Source organism: Aptenodytes forsteri, unplaced genomic scaffold (genome assembly GCF_000699145.1).
Source record: "Aptenodytes forsteri isolate BGI_AS27 unplaced genomic scaffold, ASM69914v1 Scaffold2, whole genome shotgun sequence".
Classification (NCBI taxonomy): Eukaryota; Metazoa; Chordata; class Aves; order Sphenisciformes; family Spheniscidae; genus Aptenodytes; species Aptenodytes forsteri.
This window is the reverse complement of record NW_008795695.1, coordinates 11,092,398-11,112,597: the sequence shown is the minus strand read 5'-3', so window position 1 is coordinate 11,112,597 and position 20,200 is coordinate 11,092,398. Positions and strand designations below refer to the sequence as shown.

The following is a 20,200-nucleotide window of genomic DNA, read 5'->3' as shown; positions in this document are numbered from 1 at the left end:
AAAAACGTCTTGCCTTTGTTCATAGACCAAAGCATGGAAAATTTAAGTCTTGATGCTGAAAGTTTAAGAAACTTTTAATCACACACAGACACACAGACACACACACACGAGATTTCATAATCGCTTTCTTGTAACTTTAACTATGGAAATCACTTCAGGTTGCCTCAGTAGGATGCCACATACTGATCTATTTCTCAAGGACTAGAATTTCAAATTCAGGGGGAGTTTTGTCCCTAACCTGTATAATGCCTTGAAAAACCCGTGAGATGTACAAATACATCTTTAGATCCCTAAACACTTTTGAAAATCTGGATCAATAATTTTTTGGCAGAAATAAAAAGGCACACAGTCCTAGCAATGAAGTTACTTGAATAATGTTTGATTGGTAAATTCTCCTGTGAGTTATGTAATATTTTTAAAGGAAATTAGTCAATGGATTTTTCTTTATTACTTTATTACTTTATTATGACCAGTTTACTGGTCATTCATGAATATATGATTTAATTTGTCAATTTTTTAATTTGTAATGAGATTTACAAAAGTGCCAAGAAAGTAGGTTCAGTAGATTAACTAACTTGATGCATGTTTTGCATTTTTTTGCCCATTAAAAAAATGACTTGATAAAAGTTATTAATTTTTTCCAATAAAATATTAAGGCACTCATTCTAAAATTTACATACATTGTAACGTCACCTAGCCTCAACTGTAGTTGTATCCAGGGGACTTCTAAAATTTTCTCTTACATTATCAAATGAGTTATTTGTTCCTTGTTGTATTTTCATGCGCTTAATATTTTCCATTACTTTGATCAAAGTTTAATTAACAGCAAAGAAAGTAAGTGAATGTCTTATAGCTGAGAAATGTGAGGAAATTTAGGCATGTAGCAATGTTGGTTAACGTAGGTCTACTTCCTGGACTTGCTAGATGTAGGTATCACTGAGATCCTGCATCAGCTTGCAGTAGTGGCTCTGTTTAAAACTGTCTCAAGGTACCACACCTAGTCTGAAACTGCCAAGGACAATTTGCTCAGCTATAGACTTGTGTGTCTTAAACACTGAATGTTAGGTCATTCTGATCCCACCCTAAAGTCCTTGAACAACTACTTTGGAGTACCTAAGTCCTGAGTCAGGTGCTCTTGAGACACTCCGTGTTTGGAGGTAGATGGTTTTGTTTCAAAGAAAAATCTGAAAAATAAGAGGACTGTAAGATCACCTGCTGCATTTTCAAGTTACTTTTTGTCAAGTGGATCCCAGCATGGCAACTTTTCCCTGAATACTATCTGAACACAAAGGCGCTCTCACCCCAGAACCTTGGGACTGGTACTTAAGCCACCAGGAGACGGGGGGATTGTCCCACACTGCTCCAGGAGCTCGGGGACAGGCTGGTCTCAGGGAGATACAGTTCATGTCAGAGCACCCCTGACGACAGCAAGAATGTGCTTGCTGGTCTGTGCCTTTGAGCAACATTGCAGCCTGTTGCCTTATGTGTCAAATTGGCCGGCCAGTCCAATGTCAGGGGACAATAAGGAGCATTCTTCCAGAAATCCCTGAAAAGCCAACCTGTAGAGACAAGCCCTGGCTCCTGGGTCAGCACTTCATGGTACCTATGCTGGAGAAGTCATAACGGCTGTTTGGGAATGCCATGCACTGGTTTCTGTTGAGTTAAAAACTTGATGGGAGCTGCAAGCTACCAAAACTTGCCTAGGTGTCTCTGTGTGAGGTTCCTTCAGCTTTTGGAAATGATCAGAAGTGGTGCCAGCAGTACCTCTGTCTCTCACTGGGGACAACAAAAACATGGTGTACTGCTCCTGAAAGGTTGCTTACACCTCACCAAGACCATTCCTCTGCTCTAAAAAGGATCAGATACATCTCAGCCACCACTGATATTTACTAAAGTTTTCTCCAAAATTCACAGTGATGAGGACTCCATAGCCTCCCTAAGTATCCTGTACCAGTTAAGGATCCACCTTAATGCAATCTCTTTTGCTGCAAAGTGGGCTAAGTACTTCTCTTTGCCCTGCTGGCCAGGGAGAGCAATGGATAACTTGCTGCTTTGTAACAGTATTTCCTATCTGAAGGGTTACTGTGCCCATTGCTCCCTCCCCTGACACATATACCGGTCCACCTCCTGTGACCTGTCTCCAGTTTGCAACAGTTCTGAAACATCAGAAGCCTCAAATTTTTTCTTTTTTTTTCTTTTTTTTCCTTTTTTTTTTCTTTTCCTTATAGAATCATAGAATCATAGAATCATTGAGGTTGGAAAAGACCTCTAAGATCATCGAGTCCAACCGTCGACCCAACGCCACCATGTCCACTAAACCATGTCCCTAAGTGCCTCATCTACTCATCTTTTAAATACCTCCAGGGATGGGGACTCCACCACTTCCCTGGGCAGCCTGTTCCAATGTTTAACCACTCTTTCAGTAAAGAAATTTTTCCTTACATCCAATCTAAACCTCCCCTGGCGCAACTTGAGGCCATTTCCTCTTAACCCACCTCTTCCCAGTTTGCTTCTCCCTAATTCTTGGTGGGTCTCTTGCTCTCTCCCTTTCTGAGATCAGACAGGCCCTGAGGTGTGGGAAGCACATAGACTCTGACCATGTTTGGCTGCTGTGCAAAGGCTCATCTCTCATCTTTAATCCTCCTGGCAGTTCAGCAATAATTCACCCTGAGGCAGCATGACTAACCTTTTCAGATGTTTTCTGATGCCTCACAGTGGTTCCACTCAGTAAATCTTTTGTCCAGAAAACTAAACTGAAAGGCGTTTCCAGAAAATACAATGATTTCATGTTTTGCTTCAGCTTCACAACTTTTTATTAAAGGCAGTAAAGATTTAGAGGGGAATACATAAAGGGCTGCAATTGAACATAAGCCAAAACCAAAGTCCCGGGTCTAAGCATCCTTAAGGCTGTGGAAGTTAAATGGGAAAAGACCATTCACATTGCCAAACTATATGTATCTACCAGGTGCCTCATTCCTCAGAAAGAACAGACATTTCTTCTGTAATTTTCTAAGGAAAAGAGGCTCTGGTAGAGGATTAATCAGTAGGACTAATTTCAGTGCACCTAAAAGATCCTGCCCTAATGTTAGTTTGAATACTCTCTCAGCATGTGAAATACAAATAATTGCAATCTTAACAGAGCTTAGATCTGGAAACCTTATATCTCTGCTCCCAGACCTTCTCTGGCTAAAATTGTGACACAAGATATTCCACCCTCCTCTAATAAAATCTGTAAATCTGAGATATTTTTAAGTGGCTGCCAAGCCCTCTCCATCGTTATTACTATGAGGCCATATCACGCCATTAATTTCTTTTTCTTTTTTCATTTCTTTTACGTTAGGGGAAACTTTTCTTCATAAAATCAGTGGTGCAGCGTGTTCCATTGCTGCTGTTGAAAGGCAGATCATGGCCTCCTGTGACTTCTCTGTTGGTGTTCAGCTTAAAGACATCAGGCCAAAATTTCTTTAACAGGCCTGAAATCTCCAATGTGGCAAAATAAGACTAACCCAGGGAGTAGAGCAGTCAGCCTGGATGAAATGAGTTGAAGCTTCGATTTCTTGTAATGTTTGATACTGATGTTAGACACCAGAGGTCAGACACTGCTGCTGATCAGCTTAGGAAATGGGAACAGCTCTAGTGAATAATCGGAAAGGAGCTTTCCTTTCAATGTGATCATATTTATGGGTTTTGTCTAGCTTTTTTTCCCCCTTCAGAAAAAGAAACTGCTCTTCTTGAAGTTCCTCCTGGCAGAAAAATAAGCCAAGCAGAAATGCCCAATTTTTAAGAATTCATTGCGGTTTTGTATCCTACCCTTTCCACTTTACAGTTTCTAATAAGCCAATTGTCCTCTTCACCTGAGGATTTAATGTACTAAATCATTAAAAATTAAAGTAGTTCTTCAAATTCTCGCTGTGTTCAAAGTACGGTTTCGAAAGCTACTCCACTTTGTAGCAATGGGGGGTTGACAAATTCCCTCTCTGTTTCTGCACTGCAAATGCAATATGAGAAAACCGTAGATGAGACAATGAATTTGCTCCCCGTACATGCCCGACACATGATGCAGCACCTTGGGCGGCAGCAGCACCTCTGACCTTGGGCAGAACTGGCCAGCAGAGGACACGGCCCCCAGAGCCCCCTCCCAGGGAAAGCTTCCTGCAATTGGCAATTTGGCCTGGTGTGGCTGCTTTTTACTAAGTGTCTGACAGAGGTTGCTTCTGGGGTTTCTGTGGTGCAGGAGGATGTATGTTTCTCTCTCCTATCAGTTTCTTTTGAGAAAATGCATTCTTATGCACAGAAAGCTGTTTGTATACCACAGAAGACTTTGCTTGATGCAGCAGTGTTGTCCTTCTAGTTCATCCTCTGCCTGAGAGGTCGGCGTTCAGAGCAAGGGGAAAGCTGCAGCAAGGGAGCAGCAGGGACTAGCTGCAGAGAGGAAGGAGGAATAACACTAAACCCCTTTGCCAGCCTCATTGTAAGACTCTGCCTGAATCCAGAGGGATTTTCCTCCTCTCCATTCTCTCTCTGGACACCAGGCTTCCTGGTGATTGGCATGAGAGAGATGGATGTACAGATACCAGCTGACAAAGCTTTATATTTATTCTAAAATGAATAAGCATAAATCCAGTCAAGTGTACGTTCAGTACTCTTTGGAGCAGAGCTCTGCTTGGGCTCGTTCAGCTGATGAGGATGGCTGTGCAGTTCTATCACCTAGCCTATGATGGAAAATTGCCCTTAATGACACCTTAAAGCATTTTTTTCTATTGTCAGAGTTCTCCAATTTTATCTTTTTGACTAACAAAAAAAGGTCCAGAATAATAAATGTTCCCATTGTGAAACTGGCAGGATTTGATAGAAATGGTGTGATTAATATGAGGCCAGTTCAGAGTGAATGAGGGGTGGACAGCACATGTGAATGTATTTTGGCTAGCATAGGTCTAAATTGTAGGTGGGATATCTACATGAACAAAGGCACTACCAGCAGCAGTCAGGAGCTTATTTTGTTTTGTTTTTCATAAATGTAACAGTCAATAGGATAGTCTTGTGTGGTGCAGAATTAAAAACCTGTTACGGAGCAGGGTTCAATTTTCTGATATATCGGTGATATCTCTCTTAAATGCACCACGCTCTGTGCATTTGCCTCCCTGCTGTTCAGTACTGTGAAGAAAAATGGTGATAATCTCTCTGCTTATGAAAAGGGGAATGAGAAAGTTCCTGGAGCTCCTCCCCATTATCTGGCACATCTAAATGCTTTTTCCCGGACTAGTTGTATCATTATAATTGCCTTTTCTGCATTAGCATTTTGCTTGCACTGTCAAGAATACAAATTGTTCTCCTCCACATGAAAGCAGCATGCTATTTCCACGTCTTTCAAAGCCTTGCTAGCTGGAGAATGAGGCCATCTCTGATCTTAAATTTGCCAAATCTGCTCCCTGGAAGGTTGCAAAGTTGGCTAGAAGCAGTCCTCGTCCTCGGCTTCTCTGTGCCCTGCCCTGGTTGTCCTCCGGCTTCTTACCATTATTTTACCCCTGGTGACCATGGAAAAAAGAAACTATGGTATTGTGCACATTTAGCTTGTCTTTGCTGGGATCTGTGGGAATCAGTGTGCTAAATAAAGATCCATGGAGAATTCAGACAGCCCAGGTCTCCTGACACTGCTGTCTCATAATGACTGAAGCTAGTAAGGCTATGGGATGCAATGGCAATGAGAGAAAATACCTTAAGTTAGCAGAGCAAGACTGGGGTCTTTCCTCTCCAAGATAAGGCAGGCACTGCATTCCCCCACTACAACTTCTTCAGATACTCAAGGAACCCATGTTTAGTAACAAATGTTTCAGTTAATGCTGAGCTAACTCATAATAATCTTGTTTACGTCCAGGGGATGAGTTTGAACAATGACTTTACGCTCTGGACCCAAGACAGTGGTGGTCTGTAAGGCGTCAGATGACAGTCTGCAGAATTCTTGCTAAGGAAATGTAAACAATTCCCCACACACAGTCATTTCCACATGCACAACCCAGCAAACAAAGACAATGTAGCAAAAAGAGGCATAATAAATGAACATTCAGAGTAATTTCAGCACCACTGCAAAAATTGTTGCTTGATTCCAACCCCTCCACAATGAGGCAGAGGGGTCTTTGGATTAGAAAAACTTCAGAAATTTGACTATATAGCTTCCTGACTTTCTTTCTAGCCCCTATTTCTGTATGCTAGACAGAAATACAGCAGTCCAATGACAAGTAATATTTTCCACGTATGTCCATTGACTGGATAATGCTAGATGAATTTTGAGTTAATCCTTCAGCTGTTGACAGCAATGACCAATTACCATCAGAACCTGTCCCTATAGATCACACCCTAATTTAACAATAAATTACTTTAACCTCATACATATATTCGCAGTGATTTCCAGAAAACATTACTAACCATAAAGGAATCCTCCTATGGGTTAAGTAATTACCCTGGAGAGCTAGCTTTCACTCTTCAGCAGCGGGAGCAAATAGCATTTCTAATGAGCTGGGTATAAATAACAAGTTGAATGCTGTCAAACATCAATATTTACTCTGCATCAGATAGAACTGCTAACTGAATTAGCCCCTTTGCAGAGAGGGGCTGGGTTTGCATGCAATTATAATCATGACATTCTCACTTGATGCCTTATTAGCTTTCTCAACACTCTATAAATAGAAAACGCATATTCAGAAATGTTGCACTGAGTGGTGCCTATCTGTCAGTTTTCTTACATTTTCCAGTAGTACCTGTTCAGATACAAAATTGAAGTTCTCTTTATATGCTTTTTACAACCTGAATTAGGTAGCCACAAAGCTAAGCAAATATAGACCCCAGGCTGTCTGGCTTCTCTTTATAGGCAAAGTTTTTTACCACCATAATATCTAATTACTTAAATGAGGTAGAACCAAGATTAGGGATCCATCTCCAAAGATCAGCTTGCTAGACAAGGGTTTTTCCATCTATATTGCACAATAACTGTTTTCTGTGAAAGTAAAGAAAGATGATCAAGCATTGGAATGGTAATTTTACTGGAAATTCTAGCATTTTGGTTGTTTTGCTTGAAATTAGACAAAAATATTAGATTCCTCATGAACCAAAAGTTCTGCAGAAAACAGAGTCCATCAAAATGTTTCATTTTGTCTTTAATACCATACGTAGTAATTTCCAGTATGACATATCTATTTTAATAATTTAACATGAATATCCTCTACATGCAGTATTAAAAAGATATTTCAAATTATTTATTTTTACAGTTTTAAAAATATTTTAAAATAATTTTCTGTAGACAAAAGAGTGGGGTTTTTTTCAGGAAAATTTAAAACAATTTATTCAAATGTTAATTGTAGCCCTTGCTATTTTGTTTAAGTGCCAGCTTATGTGTAATGTGATAATCTAACATGCCTGAATTTTTTCACATTAGTATAAGAGTGGTTCCAAAGTTGGAGAACATTGTACAGTGTAATGTGTGTTTGAAAAATAACATACGCTCATGAAATTAAAGTCTTTCTCAAAATGCAAGTGTGTGAAGAGATACAGCTATGGTTATGTACCAAGATTTTAGCATTTCCTGGCTGAAGTTTTTTCCATGTGGTTTTAGAGAGGAGGGGTTTTTTTCTCTTTTTCTGTGGCAGTTTTCAATGGCTTATATAGATAGCTACTGTAATTAGAGAAATAGATATGTGTTACATTCTGCAGTGCCAGATAGAGGTCTGAGCTGCTGAGGGCAAGGCTGGGGAGAAGGAGACTGCATGACCATATGTCTGCTCACACATCACGCCACTAGCTAGACCTGGGTCACGTCAGGCAGTGCTAACTGCATGGGTCTACAGCTCATCAGTTCTCTACTTCATTAAATTCACAGCTCTACTGTGTATGCCCATTAAACTGTTCACATGCATATTATTTATACAGCGAATAATCATTTGGCATGACTTATGTCTTCAAAATTGACAATTTATAATAGTATGTTTTTTGGCAATTTTCATTGGCCACAGCCAACATATTTGCATGCACGTAGGCTGGGTGTGATTCTTCACAGAAGTTTAACCATCAGAGGCAGCTTCTGCTTCAGGGCCCTCTGAAGCAGGGCCTTTCCCCTCTCAGGGGTAGGTGCACAGCCCTCCAAACCCTCTTCCCTGGTGTGAGCAGTGCGGAGGCTGCTTCCTTCACTTTGAGAGTGCTGAGGGAGCTGGCGGAGGAGCTCGCCAAGCCACTCTCCATCATTTATCAGCAGTCCTGGTTAACGGGGGAGGTCCCGGACGACTGGAGGCTCGCCAATGTGACGCCCATCTACAAGAAGGGCCAGAAGGAGGATCCGGGGAACTACAGGCCTGTCAGCCTGACCTCGGTGCTGGGGAAGATTATGGAGCGCTTCATCTTGAGGGCGCTCACAAGGCATGAGCGGGACAACCAGGGGATCAGGCCCAGCCAGCACGGGTTCATGAGAGGCAGGTCCTGCTTGACCAACCTGATCTCCTTCTATGACCAGGTGACCCACCTAGTGGATGAGGGAAAGGCTGTGGATGTGGTCTACCTGGACTTCAGTAAGGCCTTTGACACCGTCTCCCACAGCATTCTCCTAGAGAAGCTGGCGGCTCACGGCTTAGACAGGTGTACTCTGCGCTGGGTAAAAAACTGGCTGGACGGCCGGGCCCAGAGAGTTGTGGTGAATGGAGTTAAATCCAGTTGGCGGCCGGTCACGAGTGGGTTCCCCAGGGCTCAGTATGGGAGCCGGTCTTGTTCAATATCTTTATCAATGATCTGGATGAGGGGATCGAGTGCACCCTTAGTAAGTTTGCAGACGACACCAAGTTGGGCGGGAGTGTTGATCTGCTCGAGGGCAGGAAGGCTCTGCAGAGGGACCTGGACAGGCTGGATCGATGGGCTGAGGCCAATTGTATGAGGTTCAGCAAGGCGAAGTGCCAGGTCCTGCACTTGGGTCACAACAACCCCATGCAGCGCTACAGGCGTGGGGAAGAGTGGCTGGAAAGCTGCCCAGCAGAAAAGGACCTGGGGGTGCTGGTTGACAGCCGGCTGAACATGAGCTGGCAGCGTGCCCAGGTGGCCAAGAAGGCCAATGGCATCCTGGCCTGTATCAGAAATAGTGGGGCCAGCAGGAGTAGGGAAGTGATCGTGCCCCTGTACTCGGCACTGGTGAGGCCGCACCTCGAATACTGTGTTCAGTTTTGGGCCCCTCACTACAAGAAGGACAGTGAGGTGCTGAAGCGTGTCCAGAGAAGGGCAACGAGGCTGGTGAAGGGTTTGGGGAACAAGTCTTATGAGGAGCAGCTGAGGGAACTGGGGTTGTTTAGCCTGGAGAAAAGGAGGGTCAGGGGAGACCTCATCGCTCTCTCCAACTACCTGAAAGGAGGGTGTAGTGAGGTGGGTGTCGGTCTCTTCTCCCAAATAACTAGTGATAGGACAAGAGGAAATGGCCTCAAGTTGCGCCAGGGGAGGTTTAGATTGGATGTAAGGAAAAATTTCTTTACTGAAAGAGTGGTTAAACATTGGAGCAGGCTGCCCAGGGAAGTGGTTGAGTCCCCATCCCTGGAGGTATGTAAAAGACGTGTAGATGAGGCGCTTAGGGACATGGTTTAGTGGGCATGGTGGTGTTGGGTTGACGGTTGTACTCGATGATCTTAGAGGTCTTTTCCAACCTTAATGATTCTATGATTCTATGATGCCTAACACAGGCTGTCCGCCTTGGTCCACAGGGGCACAGTTACCAAAGCGACATGCTCTGCTTTTCCTTTTTGCTCCTCCATTACACTAGGATGACCGAGTGCCTGCCTTGGGCCACTCTAACACATCTTGTTTTTCCAGTTCCAGGTCCTCCTGCTGGTGTTAAAGCAGCTGCAGCTTCGGCCTCCACCATCTTTGTGTCCTGGCTCCCTCCCCTCAAGCTGAACGGCATCATTCGGAAATACACTGTCTTCTGCTCACACCCCTACCCCACAGTAAGTCCCGCAGGGCAACCGCAGACAGGCAGCACTGACCTGCGAGGCTGAAATTGTGTGTCTGCAGGTGCTCAGTGCTTGATGCTTTCCTTGCTGCTTCCTTTCCTGCCATTTGTTCTTTCCCCTAAGCAAGGGTGAAGGGGGATCCTAGGGCTACAGGGTGACTCAGAGTTGGTTTTGGTTTTTCCCACCTATAAAACTTTTGCAGTACTTAAGATTTGTTGCAGAGTGCTGACTTACAAATCATGTCAAAACTCACAATTGAAGTTGAGTATCTTTTAAGGCATGAGTTTTTTTAGAATTTACTCAGTGACCTTTTACAGGACTGGCTGCAAGCTATGTAGAGCCCTGTTGTAGCTGGAGGCGTGTATTTATATACCAAATTGCTGAATCTGATTTCTGTTTTCATCTAAGTTCCTACCTTTTCGGCTTGGGTATTCATGTGTGAAAGAACATACTGACTTATGAACAAACATATTTGCTTGTGAATAAGCTTATTTGTGCCTGGAGTATTTGCCTACACTAGGTCGACGTGCTATTACTTACTGAGAAAGTGACAAGAGAAAAATAGAATTGCATATCAGGTATCTTTCTCTCTCTCTGAGTCACAAAGGAATCCACCTATCTTTAAACACAAGGGCCAATTGCTCTTTGTAAATACCCATGCATATTTATTTTAATATGCATTGAAAAAGTACTTATTTAGTTTTTATCCAAGGTTTTGATTTAGTTTTTAAGCAGGATTTCCCATCAAAGGTAGCATTGCAAGTTGCAAACTGTAATCTTAGTTTAATAGACAAGGAAAATATTGTTCCAGAAGTAGGAGCAGTTTGACAGGGAAATTTCCAAAAGTGCCTCAGGCTTGTTTTCAAAGCTGACTAAGAGAGAGGAAGGCCTGAGGATATGTCTGAATGGGACCCTGCGGGCAGGCACAGCCTCACCCAACCCACTCTTCCAGCAAGTGAACTAATTCTGCAGGTACTCAAGGGGAGACGGGGCAAAACACACGTGTCCATCAATGGCTATGCTTAAACTGGTCCACCCTGCTATAAGCAGGGTTTATTAGTCACCTCCAAAGCTAAGGGTTGGAGATCTTTGCTTCATTTATGTTTCAGGACTACTGACTCCTAACTCCATTAATTTAATAATTGTAGTCATGCAAACCAAACTATCTTGAGCATACCGTTTAAATGTAAACTAGCCAGAGATTTTTCCATCATGGTTCGTACATTTCTGTGGCACACAGTGGGTTAAAGAGGTCGGAGTTTACAGAACTGGACCTTGCCGTTAGGGCTCTGGTCCGAGCAGGCACCAAGCGCTTCTCTGGGGGGTTGGAGAGAACACCAGGTGGTGCTGCTGGCTCTTGCTAGTTACTTACCATGCACAAAGCTGCAGTGTTTCTTCCTGAGGCTTTGCTAGCAACAATTTTTTGTATGTTTACATCACCAGGAAAATAAACAACCTCGGCTAAAAATTTTGTTCTCTAATATGCAGTTCTTGCATATACAAAATTATTTTTTTAAGACTGCTTATTATATGGTTACCTTTCGGAGTGCCTCAGTGATGGACAATGACAAGAATAGTTACTCTTTTTGCTGGTCTTGGCCTGTACTGAATTTTACTGCTATATTTTTGTGATGTTCATTATGGCATGATGTGAGGGTATCACTGTATACCTTAGCCCGAGGTAGAGGCACTTGGAGGTGTTTGTGTTTTCTGTTAATTGTTAATGTGTACATTTATAGTTATCCTGTTGTTACCTGTGTGCATGAAGGGGGTTGTGTGTACATATAAATATATATGTGTACATACATGTATGTGTACATATATGTGCAATATGTATCTATGAGGACAGTCCCTGTACCACTTCTCACTAGTGTTTTGCAGATCAGCATGAGTTGTGACTTACAGAGCAGGTCTTCTGTATCAGTCCTGTGTGGTGAGTGAGGCAGTGATCACACCCAGTGGTCAGTTTCCAGAAGCCAGGTTGGACATCTTTAAATAAATGCAAGAACTCAGGACACGTTTAATATAGGACACACTCCCCCAACTTTATTTCTAACAAAATGCTTTGTTATCTTTTATCCTTAAAAGGATTGTGAAATAAAAAGTTATTTTATTCAGAGCTAGCTTTGCAGTGAAACAAGTCTGCTGCAGAGGTGCTTGAATGATAACACTCCTGTGCAGATACGGTCTATATATCCCAAAGAAGTTCTTGTATGATTCACTGCTGGCAGAGACAAGTAGTTGACAGAGAAAGTGGTCTTAAATTAGGGTGAGGAGGGGAATAAACAGAAGACCTGTGTCTTTATCATCTCTTCTGCCACCATAAGTAGCAAGCGCTGTAGTTGGAGGTATAGAGCCATAAAAACTTCCATAACAGACTTCTTCCTTCAGTCAAAGCCTTGGTTGCAAAATAACTTTGCTAAAAATCTGCCATTTAAGCAGAAAGGCAAACTCAATTTTTAAGCATCAGTGAGGAGAAAGAGAAAAGGATAGTGGTAAAGGTAAACTTATGGGAAGGCTATATTCTTTGCAGATTGCATGTTACAAGCAGTATGTGTGTGCTGAGAACAAGTCAATACAGTACACTTTAGACGCTTAGGCTAACAAGACAGTCCTTTACACAAGAACACTGCTTTGGTGTTTAAGTCACCAAGAGGAAAACAAATTAACTCTGTTTGTCGTATTGTGCACATTTTTATTACAAAGCACAACCCTCATATGACCTTGAGATATTATAAGATGAAGATTTGCTGCCTCTTGCAGAGTCGAGTTTGCTTTGCAAGGGCAGAAGCTGTTAAAACTTCTACTGCCCCTGTACAGAAGGATGCAGACATTTCCTTTTTAAATATTTTAAGTCCTAAGGACAGTATTTGCCTGGGATGTTTTAAGCCACAAATACAATTAATGTGTGAAAAATAAAAATTATTCTCCACTGCAATCTATTCTCTAGCCAAGATAAAGGGCAAGCAAGGATCCAATGTCATACTGTTTAATTGTTGTGCCTATACTATTTTATAGGTATTATTAGGCAGAATTTTCTCTTTTTTATTCTGCAAATATAGAAAAAAATACAGAAATATGACTTAATGGGTCCTTCATTCTTCAAATATAAGAAACAAAACATACCAGAATTTAAGTTAAAATAATTATCCTCTGTGCTAACTTACAGCCCACATTCCCACAGTTCTTGACCCCACTTGACTCCTTGTAGGAGCTGGCTTCTCAAGACCACCTGTAATGGTCCCATATTGGCCAGCTTCCTTCTAAGTGTGCTTATCCCCAGCATACCAGCAGGACGCTCATCGCACTCATTCTGCCCGGGCCTCAGGGAAGCAACAGGCAGTGCTATCAGCTGCAGCACAGGCTGCCATCCCATCCTGTCAGGGTAGCTTTTCCCAATGGTGCCATAGACATTGCACATGGTTTGAATCCTAGCAAAGAAGCTAGGGTGGTTCGGCTTCTCCCTGGTTGTGGGGGGAGCTGCTTTAGGTGGCTGCTCCAGCACCTGCTGCCTTGGGTTGATTTGTATTGCCAGGACTTTTAAAAGGGCAAAAGAAAATGAGATTCAGGTCATTTCTGAAAAAAACTCCACCAACCTCTTGTTGCATTCAGGTCAGTACACTACATAAGGAGGAATCAATGGGATTAGATTAAATAAAATTTAGATGGCAGAAAGTGCCCGGAAAAGGTCATTGTGACACAAAGCATGCAATGGCTAGCCAGCCTGGGAAACTGTAATCTCAGAACATGTAAAAAGCAACACAGAAAGAAGGCAGGAGAACGAAGCTTAAGAAGCAGGATTTCCTGGTACAGGAAGGGCTCAAAAAGCATTAGAACTGACAGGGAAAGCAGAGAGAGGTTAAGAACTGAAGACATATAGACCGACTATGTCATTTGGGTGTCAACAAACAGTATGGCATCACTCAATCAGAAATACACATATTAAAATCTATTTTGCTTTGTTGATTAGAAAAGTGCAGTAATTATTGTTGTTGCTGTTGGGGTTTTGTTGGGGCTGATCCATTGGTCAGTCATTCACTAATAGGAGCAAACATATTAAACAGGCTTATCCTGCTGTTTCCAGCAAAGCAGGTCATTAAATTGTGCATCAGTCTTCTGCTTTCTCCATGGGATGCCTGGAGATTAATGGAAAGGAGTCGTGTAAATACAACTGCACTATAAAAGGATAATAAATGGAGACCGCTCTCCTTCTTGGTGATTTTCCTTTTCAGGACATTGTCAGTTGGTTCTTGTCTTTGTTCCACTCATATTAAGATGTGGAATAAGATGACCTCGCTATCGCGCTCTGATTTCCTGACAGTGAAAGCTAAAAGCAGAAGTTGTTTGGGCAACTGTGCGTAGAAATTGTTCAGACGTGAAAGACATACAATACTGCCAATGGCCTAAAATGTCATAGGAGTTTTATTGGAGCCTTTCCCCTGTCTAACTTAGGAAACATCTTGGTGGCAATCTAATGTGTTTCTTTTTCTCGGAGAGTTGCACATTAGCTCTGCCAGTGTTTGATTTCAGTTGTTGTACACATATTTTGGCCAGCTGGATTCCCATTTTTAATCTTCCATAGAATAATACAATTTAGGTTGGAAGGTTCCTCTGGAGGTTGCCTAGTCTGACCCCCTTCTTAAAGCAAGTTTAATTACATCAGGTTGCTCAGGGACATGTCTAGTGAAGTCTTGAACACTTCCATGCATGGAGATCCCACAGTCCCTCTGGGTCCCAGTTCCAATATTTGACCATGGTCTCATGGTAATGTCTTTTCCCCCATTTGATCAGAATTTCCCATGTCAAAACTTTTCCCACCCTGCAGCTTCAAAAAAAGCTTGGCTCCATCTTTTCTGTATCATCTGATGAAGCAAATGTAGATGACAATAAAGTCTCTCCTGAGCCTTCTCTTAAGACTGTGTCGTGGTTTAACCTCAGCCGGCAACTAAGCACCACCCAGCCGCTCACTCACTCCCCCCCAGTGGGATGGGGGAGAGAATGGGAAGGGTAAAAGTGAGAAAACTGGTGGGTTGAGATAAAGACAGTTTAATAGGTAAAGCAAAAGCTGCGCACGCAAGCGAAGCAAAACAAGGAATTCATTCACCACTTCCCATGGGCAGGCAGGTGTTCAGCCATCTCCAGGAAAGCAGGGCTCCATCACGCGTAATGGTTACTTGGGAAGACAAACGCCATCACTCCAAACATCCCCCCCTTCCTTCTTCTTCCCCCAGCTTTATATACTGAGCATGACATCACATGGTATGGAATATCCCTTTGGCCAGTTTGGGTCAGCTGTCCTGGCTGTGCCCCCTCCCAGCTTCTTGTGCACCTCCAGCCTTCTCAGTCGGTAAAGCATGGGAAGCTGAAAAGTCCTTGACTAGTGTAAACTCTACCTAGCAACAACTAAAACATGGGTGTGTTATCAACATTGTTCTCACCCTAAATCCAAAACACAGCACTGTACCAGCTACTAGGAAGGAAATTAACTCTATCCCTGCCAAAACCAGGACAGACTGACAGACATAGCTGGCTCAGTCTGTCCTTTCATGTATGCACTGTGCTCCAGCCTCCTGACCATCCCCTGACAGCCCTGTCCTGTACTTGCTCCAGTATGTCCATGGGTTTTTTGTACTGGAGAGCCCAAGACTGGACAAAGTACTGAGATGCAGTCTCACAAGTGCAGAGTAGAAGGGAAGGATCCCCTCCCGGACCTGCTGGCTACATTCATACGAATGTAGAGTTGCTAATACCAGACCTGCTTTTCTGCAGAGCTGCCTCTTGGACGGTCAGCCCTCAGGCTGTACTAGTGCACGGGGTTATTCTATCCCAGATGCAGGACTTTGTATGTGCTCTTTTTGAACTTTATGAGACTCTGGTCATCCCATTTCTCCAACCTGCCTAGGTCTCCCTGAACAACAGCCCTATATAAACAGCATATAAACTATTAACCCCAATTTCAGGCCATTCACAAACTTGCTGACAGTGCACTCTTGTTCTGTCTCTCAGGTCATTACTGAAGACATTAAACAGTATTGGTCCCAGAAAATGATCTCCGAGGGATACTACTAATTATTGGCTTGCAGCTGAACTTTGCACTATTGATCACAAGTCTGACCCCAGCAGTGCAGACAATTTTCCACCCATTTTATTGTTCACTTATTCAGCCCCTATTTCACAATCTGGTGATAACGAGACTGTGGAAGACTGGGTGAAAGGCTTTTTTAAAGCTGAGGTAAACAACATCCACCACCCTCCCCTTGTCCGCAGTGCCAGTCACCTTGACATAGAAAGCAATCAGGTTGGTCAAGCATGATTTACCTTTGGTAAGTCCATGTCAACTGTTCCTTCCTCTCCTTCATGTGTTTAAAAATGGCATCTAGTAGGATTTGCTCAATAACCATCTCATATTATTGAGACTAGGTTGGCCAGCCTGTAGTTACCTAGATCCTTCTTCCTGCCCTTCTTGAAGACGAGTGTGGCATTTGCCTTTTTCCAGTGATCAGAAGCCTCCCCTGATTGCCATTGCCTTTCAAATATAACCAAGAGTAGCCTCACAATGACATCAGCAACCTCCTTCAACACCCTCACATGTATCCTATCTGGTACCATGGGTTTCTGTATGTCTAATTAAGTGATTCTTAAGTGCTCCCTGATTCAGTCTCCCTCTACTATGAGTACAGCTTCACTCCCAAATACTCTTCAAGAATGTTCAGAGACCTGGAGGCCTGAGGGCAAAGCTTACCAGTGAAAACAGGCAAAAAAGGCATTGAGTACCTTAGCTCTTTCCAAATTCCTTTTCACTAAGTACCCTGCCTCATTGAGCAATGGGCCCAAACTCCCCTTAGCCTTCCTTTTGCTGCTGATGTACTTAAAGAAACCCTTATTGCTTTTGTCCTCCACAAAAAAATTTGTGTTTGAGTTCAATCAGGATCGACATGTTCATCCATGCTGGCCTTCTGTCATGCTTGCTCAACTTTTCATACATTGCAAAAGACCATTCTTTTGCTCTGAGGAGGTTGTCCTTGAAGATTAGCCAGCTGTCCTGATCCCCTTTGCCCTTTGGGACATTTTCCCATGGGATCACTCCTCTCAGGATCTTGAGCTCCAGTCTTATGGTCACAACAACCAAAGTTGTCATAGACCTTCACATCTTCAACCAGTTTTTCCTTGTTTGTGGGCAACAGGTTCAACAGAGCATTTCCACTAGTCAGTTCATTGATCACCTCCATCAAGAAATGGTCTTCAGTACTCTCCTGAAATCTCCTATGTTGCTTGCTTCCAGTCTTATTGCCCTTCCAGCAGTTGTCAGTGTAGTAAAAGTTACACATGAGTACCAAGATGTGTGCTTGTGAGGTTTTCTTCAGCTACTTAAAGACAGGTTTATCTGCCTCCTCCTCTTGATCAGGAGGTCTGTAGCAGACACCTGCTACAACACTACGAGTACTGGTCTGTCCTCTGATCCTTACCCACAAGCTTTCTACTGGTCTGCCACCTGCACCGGGGCAGCACTCCATGCATTCAAGAAACTCCTTTACACAAAGTACAAGCCCTCCTTCATACCTTCCTACACATCTTTCTTGAAGAGACTGCATCCCTCCATTGCAGAACACCAGTCATGAGCCCTATCCTCCCATGTCACCATAATCCCAATGAGGTTGTAGCTCTGCAGCTACACACAGATTTCCAATTACTGTTCTCTAAGCTACATGCATTGGTGTACAGGCATTTGAGATGGATCCTAAATTGTGCTGCTTTTACAGGGGAAAAGGGAGATCCTTTTCTATAACATCTCCTAGACACGTCTGCTTTGCCCCTTTGTGCCCTTGCTTCTCTATTATGGTAGGTGTCCCCAACCACACCTAGTTTAAAGCCCTCATCACTAGGTTAGCAAGCCTTTTTGCAAAGGTGATCTTGCTGCACTTTGCCCGATATATCCCATCCCTACTCAGCAGCTCTCATTCCTTAAGGTCCTGCAGTCATAGAAGACAAATCCCTGCTAGAGCGACCCTGCAGCATCAATTGACTCACTTCTGCTGAAGCCTTCTCCTTCATCAGAAGGTTTGAGGAGACACCACCTGGGCCGCCCTGCTCTTTACTCTCATCTCTGGAACTCTGTTGTGACTCTTGATATGGTTCACATTGCCCCTTCCAGTGTTGGTGCCCACATGGAAAAGCAGCAAGGGAAAATAGTCCAAGGGCTGTATAAGCCTTGGCAATATCTCCACATATCTCAAATCTTAAAGCCTGCCAAGCAAAAAGTTCCAAGATATTAGATTACGTTGGCAGATCAGTGCCTCCATCCCCTGCAGGAGGGAGTTTCCAATAACTATCACATGCCTTTTTCCTTTTGTGCAGACAGTAGGTTAAGGCTCTGATGCATCCTCTGATGGGTCTTGTTCATCCTCACCAGTGGCCAGGGCATTATACATATTCTGAATTTGCAGATCTGCAAGTGGAGCAGGACTCTTTTTTCCTGTTGTCAGAAGTCACATCTTCCAACCTTCTAATATCCCGACTGCCACCTTCCACTACGTGTTTAAGCATGTTCTCCTGCTGTCCTTCCTTCTTTGTGTTGTGTGACTCAGGTTCTCATCACCACATGCAGTCTTGAGCAGAGTTGCTGGGCCCCTCTGCATACCTGCTGTGATAACTGATGTGGCAATGGCTCTACCAGTCAGCAGTTCTCTGGCTTCCCCCATTCCTGAATGGGTCCCTTCTTGGAAGACTATGAGCCCACCCAAGCTTTCCCCATCCCAGAACTCATCAGTTAGCTTGTGAGCACTGTTATTGCCACATGCTCCTGCTGCCCACACCACCCCTACAGCAAAGGGAAGTGTGGCACAAGTGTCTGCCGCTCTGGGGGACGTTTTTATTGATGCAGCGTGTTCCTGTCTAAGCAGAGTGGATTGGCTTCTGCATAGTTGACAATGGAGATTTTGCAAAGGTGTGTATATCTGTTTAGCTCTATGTGTGTGTGCAGTGTATGGTTTCTCCATCAGAAAAGCTGTATTACCCAAACTGTAATCATTACTGCTTTCTTCTGTAAAGCTGTCTGTGCTGCATGAAGTTATTGTTGGGTTCTCTTGGGCATGATGTTCGATAAACCTGTTGTTAATACAAAACCCATAACTGTTCAGCACATTACAGGAGGGATTGTGATTCTTAAATTTGAATTCCCTTGCTTTTGATTAAATGCTTCATATCCATCTTAGTTTTCTGAGTGCTCAGTAGTCATATCTCTGCCAGACTTTTAAGGCTTTTTCTGTTTGACATCAAATCTCTTACTGTACAGTATGAAGTAAATTTCCACGGAGCAGTGATACCTCCATGAAGCTGCTCCCCAAAGCCCCTGAACCAAACTGTGATCAACTCCACAGTAAAACTCTATTTGAGGAAGACTTCAGATTGCATTTCACTTTCCAACACGAGTACCCAAAGACTGGCAATTATGACAAGAATCTTGCAAAGCATCCAGGTACAAATTTAAAAAACTACTTTTCTGATAAGAAGAACCAGTTTATTCTCCGGTCTTGAATCCTGGCAATAGTTTTGAAATGTTAGTTGATCAAACTGTTGCTAGTTGTGGGATTCTACTAAGAGATATGATTTCTCCCTTAAACCCTCCTTGACTGAGGTCCCGAATGACCAGAAGCCTGAGGACTGGAAGGAGAAGAAATTCCAGAGCAAGATGCTGTTGAACCAGATGAATGGAGTGAGAACTTCCTGCAAAGATCCTAGATGATGCTGTCATGATAAGAGTATTAGCTGAATTAGCTGGATGACAAACCAGAACACATAGCAGACCCCAATGCTGAAATAGGGGTGATGAATAGGAGTTATCTCATAGTGCAAACCCTACAGTCAGCCCCAGGTACCTGGCAGTGACCTGAAAGAATCCTTGAAAACTGTAATCTACAATTCTGGACTTCTCCAAAGGATTTAGAAAAATACAAAAGCTGAAAGCCCAGCAAAGATTCATCTTGGCCTGGAAATATTTCTGTGAAACTGTTGGGTTTGGAAGATGGGGGAGATGAACAGATGTGAAGTAATGATGGAGAAGAAGGAAACAATCTTATATTTGGCCAAAACCCAAGTCAATTTACTTGAAAACGTAATTGATATTGGAAACAGAATAACATCTGGGACTGTTTGGGGCAGACGGTTACTGATCTTTTTGGTATACTTATTTTTCTGTCAGAAACATACTCTTAAGCCTGTTAGACTTCTAT

The 20,200-nt window shown here is 43.1% G+C and overlaps 1 protein-coding gene across 1 annotated transcript in view; it reads left to right on the top strand.

The window, feature by feature from the left end:
- The window catches only part of DSCAM (DS cell adhesion molecule), a 416,982-nt gene that overhangs the window by 322,353 nt on the left and 74,429 nt on the right, over positions 1 to 20,200 (top strand). Inside the window, exon 20 of the mRNA XM_009283090.1 lies at positions 9,832 to 9,965. Coding sequence (XP_009281365.1) covers positions 9,832 to 9,965 — 134 coding nt within the window. The remainder of the gene's footprint in view (positions 1 to 9,831; positions 9,966 to 20,200) is intronic.